The 17,472-nt window shown below is 33.3% G+C and overlaps 1 protein-coding gene across 14 annotated transcripts; it reads left to right on the forward strand.

Annotated features, from left to right (window-relative positions):
- The first annotated feature begins 283 nt into the window (after positions 1 to 283).
- On the forward strand, positions 284 to 9,217 carry LOC131653901 (putative pentatricopeptide repeat-containing protein At5g43820). Of its 14 annotated transcripts, none has more exons than XM_058924237.1 (7): positions 284 to 2,485; positions 3,112 to 3,190; positions 3,628 to 3,731; positions 4,030 to 4,082; positions 5,655 to 5,726; positions 6,351 to 6,485; positions 7,524 to 9,217. In XM_058924237.1, exon 1 carries the CDS (start codon positions 754 to 756, stop codon positions 2,356 to 2,358), a length of 1,605 nt encoding a protein of 534 aa, XP_058780220.1. In that variant the 5' UTR covers positions 284 to 753; the 3' UTR covers positions 2,359 to 2,485; positions 3,112 to 3,190; positions 3,628 to 3,731; positions 4,030 to 4,082; positions 5,655 to 5,726; positions 6,351 to 6,485; positions 7,524 to 9,217. The 14 variants fall into 14 exon arrangements, with proteins under 14 accessions (XP_058780220.1, XP_058780222.1, XP_058780218.1 ...); XM_058924230.1 differs by having other exon boundaries at positions 285 to 2,453; XM_058924239.1 differs by lacking the exon at positions 3,628 to 3,731.
- Positions 9,218 to 17,472: the final 8,255 nt, after the last annotated feature.

Below are 17,472 nucleotides of genomic sequence, written 5' to 3' on the forward strand. Positions count from 1 at the left end.
AGCTTGTCCGAAGTATGCCTACCCACTCCTAAATATCGATAAGCTCATCGATAGTTTGTTGGAATCCTAACTCCTATCTTTCATGGATGCGTAATTTGGGTATAACCAAATCCCATTGGACCGCTTTAACCGTAATAAAATGAAATTCTTCACAGATACATGACATTTTTGTTACAAGGTGATTCCTATTGGATTTACATAAAAAAGTGTTCAAAAACCAAATAAGAGATATATTGAAAGTCCATTGGGAGGCGAGTTAGAAAATATGACATGCCACTAAACTCAGGAAAAACATGCTTATGAAGTAAATCTATCAAAATCCATCCGACTAATCCATGACATCGATTTAACCAAATCTGAAAAAAAATCAAAATTTTATAGATCAAAATTGAATTTTATAATGAAACTGCAATTTGCGTCGGATTTAAATTTTGGATTCAATTTCGATTCAAATCGACTAATTGTCCGACCATAATTTTCAACATAGCCAGCCCCTGCGCCCATTGCCCAGTCTCCCCTCTTCCTCGCCGCTCGCGTCGCCATTTTATAGTCCCAACGCATCTCCCTGTCACCGACACTAACCAATCATCATGTTTCGCAGCTTCAACATTCTCCAAGCTCCAATGCAGGAGCAATCAATTAACAAATACCCCAAATACTCAAAGGTAAGACATTTCTACAACATCTCCATATCAATCTCTTAACCCACGGAACAATTTTCAAATTCTTCTGGTTACTGTCATTATATTCTTGATGGCGTTTCGATCTTTGGGTTTGAAATTTGCGTTGCACTTATCAAAACCCATATCATCACTCTTACCATTACACCAATCTATCTCATCGCTCCAAGCTCTCCCAACTTCTCCACATCTCGACGAACGCCTTATTCTCCACCAAATCTCTCAACTTTTACCAATTCCCTCTTCCAAAACCCTAGAATCCGAATCAGAATCAAAATCGAAATCCGTCGATGGGTTTTTGTCCCCTGAAGATAAACTACGCGGTATCTTTCTTCAAAAACTAAAGGGTAAGGCTGCAATCGAACAAGCTTTATCCAATGTGTGTATTGATGTGAATGTTGATATTATTGCTAGGGTATTAAACTCTGGGAATTTGAGTGGTGAAGCTATGGTTACATTTTTTAACTGGGCACTCAAACAACCAATGGTGCCGAAGGATGTTGGTACTTATCATGTCATTGTTAAGGCGCTAGGAAGAAGGAAGTTTTTAGTGTTTATGATGCAAGTTTTGGATGATATGAGGTTGAATTGTATAAAAGCTGATTTGTTCATGTTATCTATTGTTATTGATAGTTTTGTAAATGCTGGTCATGTATCTAAAGCAATTCACGTGTTTGGGAACTTGGATGATCTTGGTCTCGAGCGTGATACTGAGGCTTTGAATGTGCTTTTGTCGTGCCTTTGTAGACGCTCTCATGTTGGTGCTGCGGCTTCTGTTTTTAATTCGATGAAAGGGAAGGTGGCTTTTAATGTTGCTACGTATAATGTTGTTGCTGGTGGTTGGTGTAAGTCTGGTAGGGTGGATGAGATTGAGAGGGTTATGAAGGAAATGGAAGTTGAGGGGTTTTCTCCTGATTTTGGTACATTTGCTTTTTTACTTGAGGGTTTGGGTAGAGCGGGTAGAATGAATGAGGCTGTTGAGGTTTTCGGTAGTATGAAAGAGAAAGATACTACGACCTATAATGCAATGATTTTCAATTTCATTTCGATTGGAAATTTTGATGAGTGTATGAAGTATTATAATGGGATGTTGAGTGATAATTGTGAACCTAACATTGATACGTATACTAGAATGATTAGTGCTTTTCTCAGAATAAGGAAAGTGGCCGATGCACTTTTGATGTTTGATGAGATGTTAAGACAAGGAGTTGTGCCTCCTGCTGGGACTGTAACCTCCTTCATCAAATATTTGTGCAGCTATGGTCCACCATATGCTGCTATGATGATCTACAAGAAGGCAAGAAAATTAGAGTGTAAGATATCGATGGAAGCTTATAAGATATTGCTTATGCGCCTTTCTAAGTATGGAAAATGTGGAACATTATTAAGTGTCTGGCAAGAAATGCAAGAATGTGGGTATAGTTCAGATGTTGAAGTTTATGAGTACATCATCACTGGCCTTTACAACATAGGACAACTTGAAACTGCTGTTCTTGTTATGGAGGAGGCTTTGCGTAAAGGGTTCTGCCCTAGCAGGCTTGTGTACAGTAAACTAAGTAACAAGCTGCTTGCTTCAAACCTAACAGAGAGGGCTTACAGACTGTTTTTGAAGATTAAACATGCTCGTTCTCTAAAAAATGCGAGAAGTTATTGGCGACATAACGGTTGGCACTTTTGAACAGGCATCCTAATTGCTAGCTCTTGAAGTAGATCCTCCTGCTTGCTTTGCACATATCTGGTCTTTGGCTACTTTCTCGCAACAGTACTGATCTAGTATGTCCTTGCTTCGATTTTTTGAACAAGAGGTTATACTTACATTAAATCATTTAATGTTTCTTTTCTATACTTGTGCTTGTGATTTGGGTATCTAGGAATTTAGATTTTAATATAGCTGTTTTTTGGGAGAATAAACTGTTATAGTGTAGTCTTAGATGTTTTGTCTTTACTTTTTTCTTGTATCCATATGTCGTCATTTCTTTTGCAGTTCTATTCTTAATACTTCTTCTTATTATTCTCATTTTTTGTTTATTGAAGTAAGTCTTAAATTTGCGTAGTTGCTAATGTGAATTGCCTTCATCAAAGAAATCTTATGGTTCAATATGATTTTGAGAAATTCTAAGATACCAATTGATTGGTTTTCATATAATTCAGGGACCAAAATTGATATATTTCATATACTCTCAGACTACTTATTATATTTATTATATAGTCTAGGGATTAAATTAGAGAGAGGATGATAGTTTAGAGATTAAATTGACAATATACTGTTCTCGATTTTGTGATTTTTATGAAATTTAGTCTATGGTTTACATAGTTGGTAATGTAAATTGCATTCATTAAAAACAACCTTACTGTTCTTATGATTTTGAGGAATTTTTATACATGTTATCTTATTCTGTTTTGTTGTTGTTGTCGCTGTTGTGAAATGCAGCTATATGCTCGTAGGCACTTATTATTTCCTCCCCTTAGTATTGAAGAATACAATGATCGTATGCCGGCCGTGGTCCACTGTGAGGATTATTTCCTTCCCTACATTGTTTTTTATTTATGATATTTACATTTACTAGCAGAAAGACAGACACAGAGAATATCTATTGCAATTCTTTGGGTATTAATCTTGCATATTTTGTTCTGTAATATTGATATAAAAGTTAGATAAATAAGATACTAGTTGTTGTATAGTTGTACTGATTGTGATGATGACACTTTTACAAATTTATACTCATTTTGGGCTCATGTCACTCTAATTGGGATTTAGGAAGTTATTTTTTTCTTGCTTGGTCTAATGTTATAGGTCCCCCCTTCTCAACTCTGTTACTTACTAGTCAATTCATTAGCTTTCTATCCTAAATATACTTTGTATAACTTTATGTCCATGATATTTTTTAATAGTTTGTTTGAAATAAAATATTTATGATGATTGGGCTGTTAATCTTTTTGTCCCCAGAAATAAATCTTGAATTACACTTTTAATAGTGGAAAAAGACATCATTCAATTTCAAAGTGTGAACACGGGAAATTCACTAGGCATATTCCATACTGAATGATATAGTAAGCTTCCCCCCACCACTCCCACCCCTCTTTCTCTCTTGTACGCAAACTTCAAGTTTGAATATCCTAAAAGATTTTTCATTGTCGGAATGTTTTTCTGTCCTTTTCATTAGTTTCTGCTTCTATTCTTTTCCCTGTTTCTAAACTAAAACTTTGGTCAAGGAAGCAAAGCAACACGAGTTTGGCTTCAGGCCGCCAGTGATGTCCTGTAGGATTTTATTTATTACAACTTATTAACAACAAGAATAGTTTCTAATCTAATTACTATATGTATTGCCCTTTTTTTGTTTGTTTGCAGGATGCGTTGCTTTAGAAACTTCTAAACAATAATTTCTTATCAGATCAAGAGAGGTTAGAGACTTAGAACTGTTACTTTCAGGGTCTTGTCTTATCATTCCCCCTACCCCAAAACCTGTTTTTCATATTTTTTATAATATTTAATGGGGGTTTATCTTTTGAACATTATAAAATTAACAAGTCTTATTTGCTTAAGATATCTTCCTTAACTAAAATTTATATTTTAAATGCATCCTTATCTCCAATTCATAATCATTTATATTGTTATACTTTGTACTTGTTGTTTGGTTTTTCCTTTGTTTCAGAGGTGGAGTCATGTCCTGCTACATATTGAATCTCCCAATGGAAGTTTGCATGCATGGGCCTACAATTGAGAAACTTTGAGTTGTGTTGACCAACCTTAGTTGTTATGCCTAATGTTTGTTTTTTTTTTTAAAAACCAAAAATAAATTTATTAATAGGCATAAACTATGTCATAACTTTACACAATTTGTTGCACGGAATCACCCTCGAACTAGATTCAGCTTTAAAGATTTAGTGGACCACCCATTATATTTAAAAGTCTTTGCCTAAATAAAATAAGAAATCAGAACAAGATATGAAGATATAGAACAATATCATCCATTACATATGAAAATTCTAACCCACCTAAAATATATCATTACAAGTTAAAGCACAAAGCAAGAATGAAACGGTATCAACAACCCAATTTCAAATAAAAAAGGATTTTGATATGATACACTACCTCAAACAAATCTTCTCCCCATATTTTTTGATCTGTTATATTTTCATATTTCGTTATGGTTCCATATTTTTGGTGGGCAGAGATTTTTAAATATAATAGGTGGTATGTTATATGTTCCTAGCTTGATGATTCCTTGCAACAAAATGTGTTAAGTTGTGGCATAATAACTTAGGCCTATTTATAAATTTATCTTTGGTCTTTAAAAAAAACTAAAATTAGGCATAACAACTATGGATGGTTAACACAACTCAAGGTTTTTCCACTATTTTAGTCAATTACGGGCCCGCATGCAAACTTTCTTTCTAAGTTGTTGAAATTCTACTTTGTCTAATACAATATGTAGCAGGACCTGACTCCATCAATAAAACAAAGGAAATAAAAAACATCATGATTGTTGAGTCTTTGCTTGTATATTGTGTGATTTTCAATAATGGGTATTAAATTATAGAATTTGAATAGTTGTTGGGTAGCTTCCTTTGAAAATATGGTTAGTTTTTCTCTTCGAGGTGATATGCCAGTGAGAACTTTGGTGGGTTTCAAAACTTGATTGTCATTTAAAAGGGATAGTTATCAACAATGATGCAAGCAGAAGAGTGAGAAGCATAAATCACCTTATAGTGCTGGTTAGGAGTAACATTATTTGAATAAAAACCCTAGTGCATAATTAAATGCTCTAATGATTTATTTCTGAGCCAAAATAGGTCTTTGGAAATATTATTATGCAAAGTAAGAACAAAATCTATTTAATTAGAGAAAGTACATTCAAATATAGTTGGAATAAGATAGTGCAGTATACTAAATCGTCTCTAACTATGAAATCAATATGAATATTATCGATTAAGCACTAAAGAAGATGCTTTTATGCTTTTTGCATGTTGAAGTGCACTAGGCCTTTGAGGATGTTTTGGCCTGCTTCAAAGTACTTTGTACCAGGAGTGTTCAAAAATTTATTGGTGCGTTCGTATCTGAACTTTTCTAATAAATTTTATGCTTCATTTCTTTTTAATTTAAACTATCTTCTGGGACGTCACGAGTCTGATTCACAACATCTAGGCTTAGAGCAACTTGACTCAAATAGCTTGGTATAAATAATTCTACCGTCGAATGATAAAGAAATGATTTTACAGATTTGTAAACTACTCCCTATAGTATAGAGTTTATTTCATGATCCTGAAACCTAGATTAGAGTTCTGAAATATATGTTCAGGTTTTTGTTAAATGAACAATAATATCTCAACTTGCAAGATGATTTATTTATTTTTTATGTAAATGAATGTAATCGGTAGCTTAAGACCCGTTCATGCTTTAAATTTGATGCTATGTTTGAATTGGCATTTTCTTGGTCTCATGGTTGATACATTGTACATGATAATGATTAGATGAAGCCAATAAGCACTAAACTTTGCGAAAAAAGCAAACATTCTTTTGGGTATTCGGAATTATGCCACAATTATGCTACTCTTCTAGTGCTAGTCCAGTTGGGGATTAGACACTCCCAACATGATACGTGTTGGTAGATCACGGGAGATCTGTTAATTTCTATCATGGCTTATAGCTTGTGATGAACTTTATTTCAGGGATGTTCTTCGATGGGAAAAAAACACTGTTTCAAGCAAAGCTAAGACAAAAAAGCGGGCCGGTTCAGCTGTATATAACAGGGCATCTTCACTAGAAACATTACTAAGTGCCTTCAAATTTCGGTTTCTCCTAAGGTGATAAAAATATGAATCTCTATAAAATACTCATCTGATTCTTGGGAGTTTCTTTCTAAATTTCGGTTTCTATCTCTATTTGACAAATGTGAATCACTTGGAAAAACTAATGTTAGAATTGGGATTCTCAGTTGACTTTTCAGTGCCTATTGATTTAATTGTTTCTTTTTTGCTCCGTTGAACTTTGATTGAAACCAATCTATTACGTCTGAAAATCGGAACTGACCCAGAAAATACAGAAACTGAATTAAAAAATACAAATGGAGTGTAGCAGAAATTTTTGCTTTCTGTATGTTAGACCTCTTGGTGATACAATGAAATCTTTATGCATACAGTATATTAAACAGTGTTCTAGTAGTACAAGCTGGGAGTTTTATCAAACTGATTTTCCCAGTTTGTATTACATGGTAGGACAAGGAAAGGAAATCGATACAAAATTTTGTTGCAGCTATTCTGTATGAACACATTTAAAATTATGGAAAGAATACTCAGTAGTCGGTACCAGCAGTAGCAATTGTAGTCGGTACTATAACTAGGCGCAGGATAACTCTATTCTGCTATTGTAGTCCATTATATTAATGTATAAGACTATAAGAGTGCCTCTTTGGTGTTTCTTTTGCTATCTTTTTGCACTTTTTTGGGCTAGTTATCATCTTTTTTTGGGTTTATTATACTGATTTGATGAAACATATAGGTAGGCTGTAACAGAATTGTCATCTGTTATAGGATTATAGGAATGACACTTATAGCATCTTTGTATTTTTGCTGAGTTGATAAACTACTGCTGAACTGTGTTTGTTTAATTTTTTACTGGTGTGTGGGGGATGGGGTGTCTCGTTGATAAAAATTAATTTTTGACATTCAAGTATTGCATAAAAAGTTATTGCAGCTTCATAGACTGTATACTGGTAAATTTTGAGACATTATAATGATCTTTGTCTCTCTTAATTTCCAACTTTTATGGTTTTGTAAAATGATTACATCAATATAATTCATTTGAAACAGAATAGCGGCTAATTTTAAGTAAATTCATGGCAGGTAAACAAAAAATATGAATACTCTTTCTTGCCTTAAGATCAGCGTGATTAATGATGAGATCGGCAAAGAAGAGCGGGTCACTACGGAATCAACACAAAACTCTAGTAAAGTAAGTCATGCATATGTGAAATGCAATGATTGACCAATGCATGAAAAAATACCAATGAAGGTGGGTTTTCTGTTTGCAAATATTTGATTTTTTCTTGCTCGAGTTATGATGCTTTCAGGTTTTTGGCACTTGTGTGATGTTATATGTATGCATGTTATTGAGGTATGTCGTGATGCATGATTAGTGCATGATTGAATGGAATGATTGTTTTTTTATTTATGCAATGATTTGAGGTCTTTTGTTGTGGGAAAAGGTTATTGGATGGAAAATTGGGAAAGGGATTGTCTGACTTTATTGCGGGAACTGCAGGCTACCGTTCATTTATTTTTGACCGTCAGATAAATCCAACAATTGACATGATTCAAAATGCAACTTTGATAATTCTGAAAAATTAAAATAAAACAGAGAATCCAAAATTTCCACCCACCGTCCTCGTCACCCCTTGCTCACTGTTATTCATCAACCAGCAAAACAAAATAAAACAGCGACCTCATCACTGTAAAATACAGCCACATAAACAGTCACCCTCGCCGAAAAACATAGCGGCATTAATACTCTCCCACATCAATACTAGCCATTCACTGCGACATCAATACTTCCCTCGCCGAAAAACACAGTGACATAAACACTCGTCGTCACCGCAAAACACAATGACATCAACACTCGCCGTCTTGCATGCGAGCTCAGACCGTTTTTCGTTGCAGCTGTTATCTCCTTCAAAAATTTAGAATCGAAATTGATTGTGGTGTTCAAATGTAAGCAGTGGCCGGAGTCAATGGTAGCAGTCCAATGTGTTGGCTCAGACGATGGATGAAGGAGACTGCAGCGGCAATCGGTGGAAGACGTTGGGACGATGACGGTCAGAGTAGTAAATGCATGACGGGTCAGATTCAGAATACAAAAATGGGTTTCATGTTTGAAACAGTAACTAATGACGTGTCTTTTTTTTTTTTTCCTTCTTATGTTGGGTGGTGCAGTGGCATCACGTGAACGGTTCGATTTATCGTGCAAATCAAAATCAACAAACGGCAGAGTGCAGTTGGCGCGTAGAAGTTAGAGAATCCGGAAAATTGTATTTGCACGATTTCCAACACTTGTCTTGAACTCGATTTTGCTGAGGAATTTGCCAACCCATCTTGGAATATGGAGAAAACTTACCCCTCTGTCATCGATTGTGTTTCTTTCATGCCCTAGTCTATTGGGTTTCTGAATAATTTTCCCTCGAATGCATTTGGAAATGGCTTGGCATGATGTGATCTCAGGATGATTTCCCCCATTGTTTGGATTCTAAAGGGATCTGCTTTTGACCCCTTAGAGTGGTTTGCTTCACGATGTTTTTGAGGTAGCCTGCCCTGGATGAACTTTACGAAGATATGTGATTGATCAACTTTTGAAATGACTTTGCCCCTGACATGACTACTTTCCTCATGATCCAGTTTCTCACATGATTGTACATTGCTTGAACTTCCTTGTTGCTAAATGTTGAGTTGCAGATAAATTTGTTCTTTCAAAAAATGGTAATTCTAATGTGATGCTCATGTAAAATTTGAAATCGAAATCATTATCGAAACGATGTTGTAGTGTATGGTGAATGAATCACTGATTGGAATACTCAAGTTGTGAAAAGTGATGTGAAAGTATGATACAAAAACAGATGATCAGGAGGTAGATTTGGAGTCAGGTTAACTCAACTTTGCTGTAATATGCTTTCAAAATAAACATTGTTTTAATTAGGTCTTTTAAATGTTGGTAACGTGGCCTGGTTCGTAGTTTTCATAAACAAAGGAAATAAAACTCAAACATTGCTTTTAACCCTTCACTCTCCTTGATGATCTCTAGTTCTATGTTCAGTTATTTGACAAACACATTTAACTTCCAAGATGATTTGTAGGTGAAGGTGTGATGGTTCAAGAACCAGTTAAATCTTTCAATCTTTCAGGTGACAGTCACATATTCTGGTTTAGTAGTCACACAAGGTTGTTTTTTCTTTTGTCAAGGATCTTTGGTATTTGATTTTTTTTATGTCCCTAATATTAGTCTGGACAGTTTCTTTTGATGTTCTCGACTTGGCGGGATTTTTCTTTGATTACTTTTTTTTTTCATTTTTTTTTGGAACAACTTGTGTGACATTTGTTTGCTTGATTTGAAAGAGTTATGACTGCCATATTGGTTGTTCAAGAGAAACCACCACTATGAGCTTTTTGGTTCTTCATGATATCTTTGACACTTTATGATGTGTGCGAGAAAAGAAGATGTGGTTGAACCTCTTATGAGAAGGTATCAAGAATGGTTCCCTTAGATATGAAATGAATCTCTTGGGAATCAAATGCATTAGTCATTTTAACTCAACAACTATCCGACCCAGGTTAAGATTAAGGATTCTTTTCGTTTAGAAAGAAACACTAACTCCTAGGCTCAAAAGGGTTGACGAGAGATTATCTTCCTTATATCTCCCCTATTTGGGAAGTGGAATAATTTCGTACATCGTCAGCAGGTTTTTTTCGAAAACATATTGTTGCAATTTGGGTATTTGTTTTTCATCATAGGTTTTAGGTGGATATGTGATGTCTCTCTCACTTGTGTGTTGCTCTAGATCCAATGTGGATGCTCTTCATGATGACCCAACAGAGTGGCATCAAAGCTCTTGGTTAGGCTATTTTACTTGTTTGAATAATAGAATCAAATACAAATATGAAGATGGTATTGTTTAATGGTTCTAATTACCATTTATGGAAGGGCAAGATGAAAAACTTATTATTTGTGAAGAAATTACATTTACAATTTTTAGTTATGCAAAGTCGAATTTTGTGTCTGATGAAGAATGCGAGTTCGAAAATCAACATGTATGTGGTTTTATACGATAATATGTAACAAATAATATTTATAATCATATTGCTAACCAGACACATGCAAAAATTTTTTAGGAGTAGATTAAGTCCTTGTATGCCTCTAAATCAAGAAATAATAAATTGTTGTTGTTGAATAGCTTCATAAGTTTCAAGTATAAGAAGGGGACTTCTATTTCATATTACTTGAGTTAATTTTAAGAGCTCTTGATCAGATGTCAGGAATGAGTATCAAATTTGGTGACAAACTTTTAGGAATTTTTCTATTGCTATCTTTACTAGAGTCTTGAGAGACGTTTTGGGTTTCTATCACAAGTTATGTTCTTAGAGGTGTTGTTTCTTTGGAAACAATTAAGGATGATATTCTTAATGAAGAGATGAGAAGGAAGACATAGGGTTCCTCATCTTAATTCGAGATACTTGTCACTAAAAATAGGGGATAAATCATAAAAAGGAACCAAAGGGTGGTAGAGAGAATAAAATAAGCAAGTCCAAGCCACGATACAAGAATATGGAGTGTCATTATTTTCATAAAATAGGACACGTACAAAAGTATTGTTATCAGGGGAAAATGGATAATGAAGGCAAGAAAGATAAGTCTAAACAAAGAGAACATGAAGATCACGATGATGATCGTGCTACTACTGCTATTCGTAATGATCTTGTTATTCTGCACGATCATGAGACTATTAATCTCGTATCAGATGAGAGCATGTGGATAGTAGTTGACAGTGGTGCTACATTGCATGTTACACCAAGGAAGGATTTCTTCACATTTTATACTTCTTGTGACTTTGGAGTGTTGAAGATGGGTAACGATGGTGTATCTAAGGTAATTGGTGTTGGTGGTCTTCGCTTGTAAACCAACACGTGAATGCAATTGTTGCTTTGTGGTGTCAATCATGCTCCAGATGTTCGTTTTAATTTGATCTTTGTGCATATGCATGATGATTGTGGTTATGACAATCACTTTGGTTCTAGAAAGTGGAAACTCGACAAAGATAACTTGGTTTTGGCTAAAGGGGAAAAGCTTCCTTAACTGTATTGGACAAAAGCTTTGGTTGCTATGGACTGTGTGAATACTATCAACATGGAAGCATCTTTGTGGCACCAAAGACTTAGTCATATTAGTGAAAAATGGTTGAATGTTTTGGTCAAAAAGATGTCTTCCAGGACTAAAGAATGCAGATTTGGAGAAGTATTCTCATTGCATGGCTGGTAAACAGAGTAAAGTGTCTTCCCTCAAAGAAGTTAACGTTGCATCAATAGGTACATCTTGATGTTTCTGATCCATTAAAGGTAAAATTCTTTAAGGTTTTGGGTGAATATGTGGTGCCTCTTTCACTTGTGTGTTGCTTTTGACCCATGTGGATGCTTCTCATGTTGACCCAATAGTGGTATCAGAGCCGATAGTTCAATTAAGAGACCTACTCCTTGTATCGAAAGTCTTCTTGAAAATATGATGGTCAGGTGGAGTATCCAGTTGTAGTGTCCGCAATGTCGGTACAAGTGTATGTGAATGAAAGAACTTCTTCTTGAGGGAGAATATATTGAATGAACTCACACAGAGGGAGATTGTTGTGTACAAATTAGCTGGAAGTTACACATTGCTTAGAAAAGTGAAAGTTGAACATTTTAGAAGTGAAATGACTCCTACACTTATCACTTTAATTTTTTAGATGAATATGTGATGTCTCTCTCACTTGTGTTGCTCTTAATCCAATATAAACGCTCCTGGTAATGATCCAACATAGAGTACATAAGTTTCTGTAGCAAATAACTAGGGCTGTATTTGGACCTCTAGATCCGAGAACCGGATCAATGGATCGGCCGAAATGTTACTCGGTCCGGGAATGAGTAATTTTTTTATCCGATAACAAAAATGGATACTATATTGAATATTTATTGGATACTTTTGTCGCATATCCGAAGTAACGGTCCGGTTTCGGTCCAAAAAAATATTCATCACTGTTTCGGTCCGGTCTGGATTTATCCGATTATTATTTCGGTCCGATTCTCGGGATAACAAATATCCAGACCGGACCGGACCGATAACAACCCTACAAATAACTACTTTACTAACTAACTTCCTAAAAATGTTTGAAGTTATCCCTAACTAATTTGTTGTCTTTTTAATTGATGAGATGAAATTATCTTCACTCGAGACTATCTCATGTAATACTTCATTTTCTCAATTATATATTCACTCTAAACTTTTCTTGAACCTTCTATGTATCATTATTCTCATATTTTTCTATATTTTTTCTCCATTATTATTATTATTATTATTTTATCTTTCTCTCTAACTTCTCTATTATTTTTTTTGTCTGATGTTAACTCTATTATTTTTAGTCCTAATATATTATTATTTTTATTGATTTGCTTTTATTTAGGTAAGATTTATTCATATATACAATATCTAATTTTAATACCCCAAGGATTAAAATAATATTATCCAGACTAATATTTTTGTAATTTCTTTTACAAAAATTAAAACAAATAATAAAAAACAAAAGGTAATATCTTTATACTAAATAAAAGAATATTATGTTTATTTGAACTAAAAACACATTTAAATCTTTATTAAAATATATTGTGAACAAATACTAAATGAAGTACATTAATAATACACTAGAATTAACATATTTTATATTGAAAGTTGGCATGAGTATTATTTCTAAAGGTGTTAATATACCAAATTCGACATATAATATGATTATGTATATATTTGGTTCCCATACACTTCATATAAAGTGATCATCTTCAAAGCAAAATCATGAGTTTGTTTTGCTTATACACAAAATATGACATCAATATTATACGTATATATAATTTTGAGTTTTATATTACTTTTTTTTACTGTTTTAAATCACACGCATTCAAATTGTATTTTATACAGGTCGGTTTTGACCTTTATATAAATTTATACAATTTTTTAAATTTATCTTTTATTTCAATATCCAATCATTGGCACATTGATTGTTTATCCTTGTTTTATGCTTTGTGTATGTATATTAAAAATTTTAATGTATACTTTTTTTAAAGAACAATTTTTTATTTAAATTTTTTAAAGAATATTTTAAAGTGTCCTTAAAACAAAACATTGTTGTTACTCGTTACATGTTGTGTCGTTGTCCCTTATTATTAAGGTCTGAAAAAAGAAAATCACAAAATCACAGCTAATATGATACTATAGTATATATATGATAATATGAGTGTGTCATACAATAATTTAAATTAAAAGCAGCCCATGTATATTTCTCTTTTGTTCGTGGCCATTGTTTTTGTTGGAATAAAATTTTTAATATCAATTTATAGGCCACGTGCGTATCACGTGCTGTTCAATTATTTTGTCACCGGGTATGAGAATAGTACATGGTATGGTGCTAATAGGAAAGAGTGTATCTCATGAACAACAATGTGTATTCATAATAGATAGGAGAAAATTTATATACCATTTATTAAATGTAGTTTTTATCATTTTTTAATAAAAATATAACAAATATTTTTAAATAGTTTTTAAAGAGTGAAATAAAAGGAAATTACATATGTGTAAGAGAAAATTATATATTTATTATATTTTTATTAAAAAATAGTAAAAATTATATCTAAAAAATTGTTTCTAAATTTTATCTTGTAGAACATTAGAGTTGTTCGTTCAAAATTAGACGATTAAAATTTATTTTTATAAAATAACTTCAATTATAAAATGAAAAAATAACTGTTATTAATATTAATTAATTTTGGTTTATCGATATTTTCAAAGTAAACGTGTGATGTCAAATATAAGAAATCTAATTTCATATGTAAATGTAATGTGCCATTATTATATGAGTTGTATTAGTATAATATCATTGGTCAACAACAAAATGGTATTTTTGGTCACAAAAAGCAGGAGCAAATTCCTTAATGAGGAGGGTCTATGTTAGTTTTAGAAACTAAGTAGATCACAGCTAATCACCAACTATACAGATAATACAAGGGTACTTTTCCTCTAAAAGCTCTAGTGTCTTAAACAGTCCTGTTCTCACCAAACAAAGCATTAACCTGGTCCATTACTTTTCTTTTCCCCTATTATAGGATGGTTATAATACATTTAGTTCCAAATACTTTGTCAGGCATTGCAGCTACTCCATGCATAATCACAATGATAGAGGAGAATGCTCGAATATCTAAACTCATTTGCATTATTTATAAACTGTAAAGAGGATAAGGTGTTCACATGTTGAAATAGGCAAAATAGTTAAGATATGAATAGAAGTATACACATCAATGCAACTCAAGGTGGAATTTCATATAATTATAAATGATCATATAAGTGCAAATGATTAGTGTTGAAGTATAATTCAAATTTAATATAATTTAATTAGTTACTATTTTTTGTATTTAGATTTAATTTGAGATGCATTTGAATTTTAGTTTTTTTTGGTGGTATAAATATTGAGTTTCAGTTTGTAATAGAGATTTCATTTGTGTAATAGAGAGAGTATGACTGAATTTCACTCTTCTTTAAAAGTTAGTTACATATCTATTTGTTCTCTCTTCTTTCATCTTCATTTTTATCTTCAACCTTGTGTACCAACAATTGACATCTAGAGTCCCAGTTAGATTCACAGCGAAACACGAGTGTATGTGAGATGTGTGTGATTGATTTCTGCTCATTCAATTCACATTGAATTGAAGATCAGAATTGAAACAAAATCACATTTCTTGATTTTGAGGGATTGAGAAACAGGAGTGTTGGTGAGATCTGAGTGAATTTGCACAAAAACGAAGATGAGCGGCGAAAATTGTAGCTTGAACACAAAGCTTCCATTATTTGATAGAAAGAACTAGAATCGATGGATGATTCAGATGCGCGTGTTGTTTGACGCTCAAGATATTCTTGATCTCGTCAAGTTACATGCTGGTTGCATCATATGCAACTAAAGCACAAAGAAACACGCAAAGAGAAACGAGGAAGAAGGATCAGAAAGCATTGTTTTATATCCATCAATGTGTGGATACAAATGTGTTTGAGAAGATCGTTAATTCAACGACGGCGAAGACTACATGGGACACACTCGTACGATACTACGGTGGTGACACATCAATGAATAAGGTAAGGCGAAGCTTCAGAGTTTACGTATACAATGTGAGAATCTCAACATAAAGAACAATGAAAAGGTACGAGATTACATCTTCAGAGTGATCGTGGTCACCAATAAGATGGAGGCTTGTAGAGAAACGTTATATGAAGAAGTTATTGTTGTGAAGATACTGATATCACCCACTCTTCAGTTTTATTATATTGTTGTAGCAATTGAACATTCTAAAAACCTCAACACCATGAGAATTGAAGAGCTGCAGAGTAGTCTAAAGGTACAAGAGTTCCGTCTGAATGAGAGAAACTCTGAAAGAGAGGTAGTCCAGATTCTGAAAGTGTCTTTATGTAAAAAGAATCAGAAGCAGTCAGAGGTCAAGAAGAGACGTGGTGATTCTTAGAAGTCGGAAGCCTCCAACTTTGATGAGAAGAAACGTCAGAAGGGAAAATATAAGTTTGACAAGAGAAATGTTCAGTGTTACAAATGTAATATGTTTGACCACTTTGTTGCTGACTGTTGGTCAAACAATGTGGAATTCCATATCAATGCAAATTAAGCATCCTTTTAAAGTTCAAACTATTTTATTCCATTGCAACTCAAGTTTCATCCAATAATTTTCAAAATTTAAAAGCTTCAGAGTCAATTCAATGATCATGCAAATGATTATTTCAATTTACTTTGTCTAAAAAACAAATTACTATTACCATATATTAAAGTATATAAATATCAAGAGAACAAAGGGTGATGAGGAGCATAAGGAGAGTGAACTATAACGATTAGAAGATTACTAGATGATAACTAACTTTATTGTTAGTTATAAGTTAGTTATAGAGGTTATTAAATTTGTTACTTGTGAGCTAAACTACACTACAATATGGATGATCCATCGTACCTTATGGTGCAAATTATTTAGATTGTATATAAGCTTAACTTGTATTCTATTCTTTTTTAATGAGAATTCACTTTTATCATGTTCATTTTTATTTTCTCAATACCATCCTCATACCTTAAATACATTGAATTTGTTAGTATATATAGTTTTTTAAAATTAACTCATAAAATATCAAACTAAATACACTAAAATTGAAATATGTAAAAGAAACAGATAATCATGTGTGCCATCTTTTATGTTCCACATACGTATATATCATAATTATAGTTGTTAAAGTATGTCTTCAAACCTTAAGTGATATAGAGAAAGGAAACTTATTTTGAGATTGTAGAAATTAGAAAATCAAAGAAAAAGCAGGTAGAAGGATCGTATACGGTATCGAAACCACAATTAGGCACTTCAATGATAGAGTTGAAGTGCAGGAGGCCAGTTACGGCAGCGTCGAAGTGGTGATATGAAGAGCAACGATGGTGCTTAGTGGTCTTGCCAGAGGCCGGTAGGTCGGCATCGGGCTGGGTATGGCAACTCATTTGAGCTTGTCGGGTATCGCATTTAGTCCAGGTATTTTTTTGTGTATCGAACTTGGGTGTTTTTTGTTTTTGGATATGTTTATTATGGGTTGTATTTTGGGACGTTAAGCATTTGTTGTATTTCGACAATTATAAATATGTATCCCTATCATTCTTGTCTTCACCATCTTTAGAATTTTACTGGTGAAGATAGAGGAAAGAAGTGAAAATCCTAGTAAGAGAAAACTTAGAGAGACAAGGATTGAGGTAAACCTTTGAAGGTATCTAAGGGGATTTGAAAACACTTATAAAAACTTTTGAAAATGATTCATATATAGAGTTGAAGATATTGGGAAACACTTTTAAACACCTTGGGATTTTGTAATTCTTATAGAGAGTTGGAGAGATTGAAAAATATTTGGATAGAAAATAGGTTTGTTCTTGAGAACTTGAGTGAATTTTTTCTTGTAACTTAATTGTAATATTTTGTAACAATTTTCGAAAATATA

The sequence above is a fragment of the Vicia villosa genome, linkage group LG2 (genome assembly GCF_029867415.1).
Source record: "Vicia villosa cultivar HV-30 ecotype Madison, WI linkage group LG2, Vvil1.0, whole genome shotgun sequence".
In the NCBI taxonomy this organism is placed as follows: Eukaryota; Viridiplantae; Streptophyta; class Magnoliopsida; order Fabales; family Fabaceae; genus Vicia; species Vicia villosa.

What these genes read in the sequence shown, in the direction of transcription:
- LOC131653901 (XM_058924235.1), top strand. Translation starts at nt 754, where the DNA reads ATGGCGTTTCGATCTTTGGGTTTGAAATTTGCGTTGCACTTATCAAAA.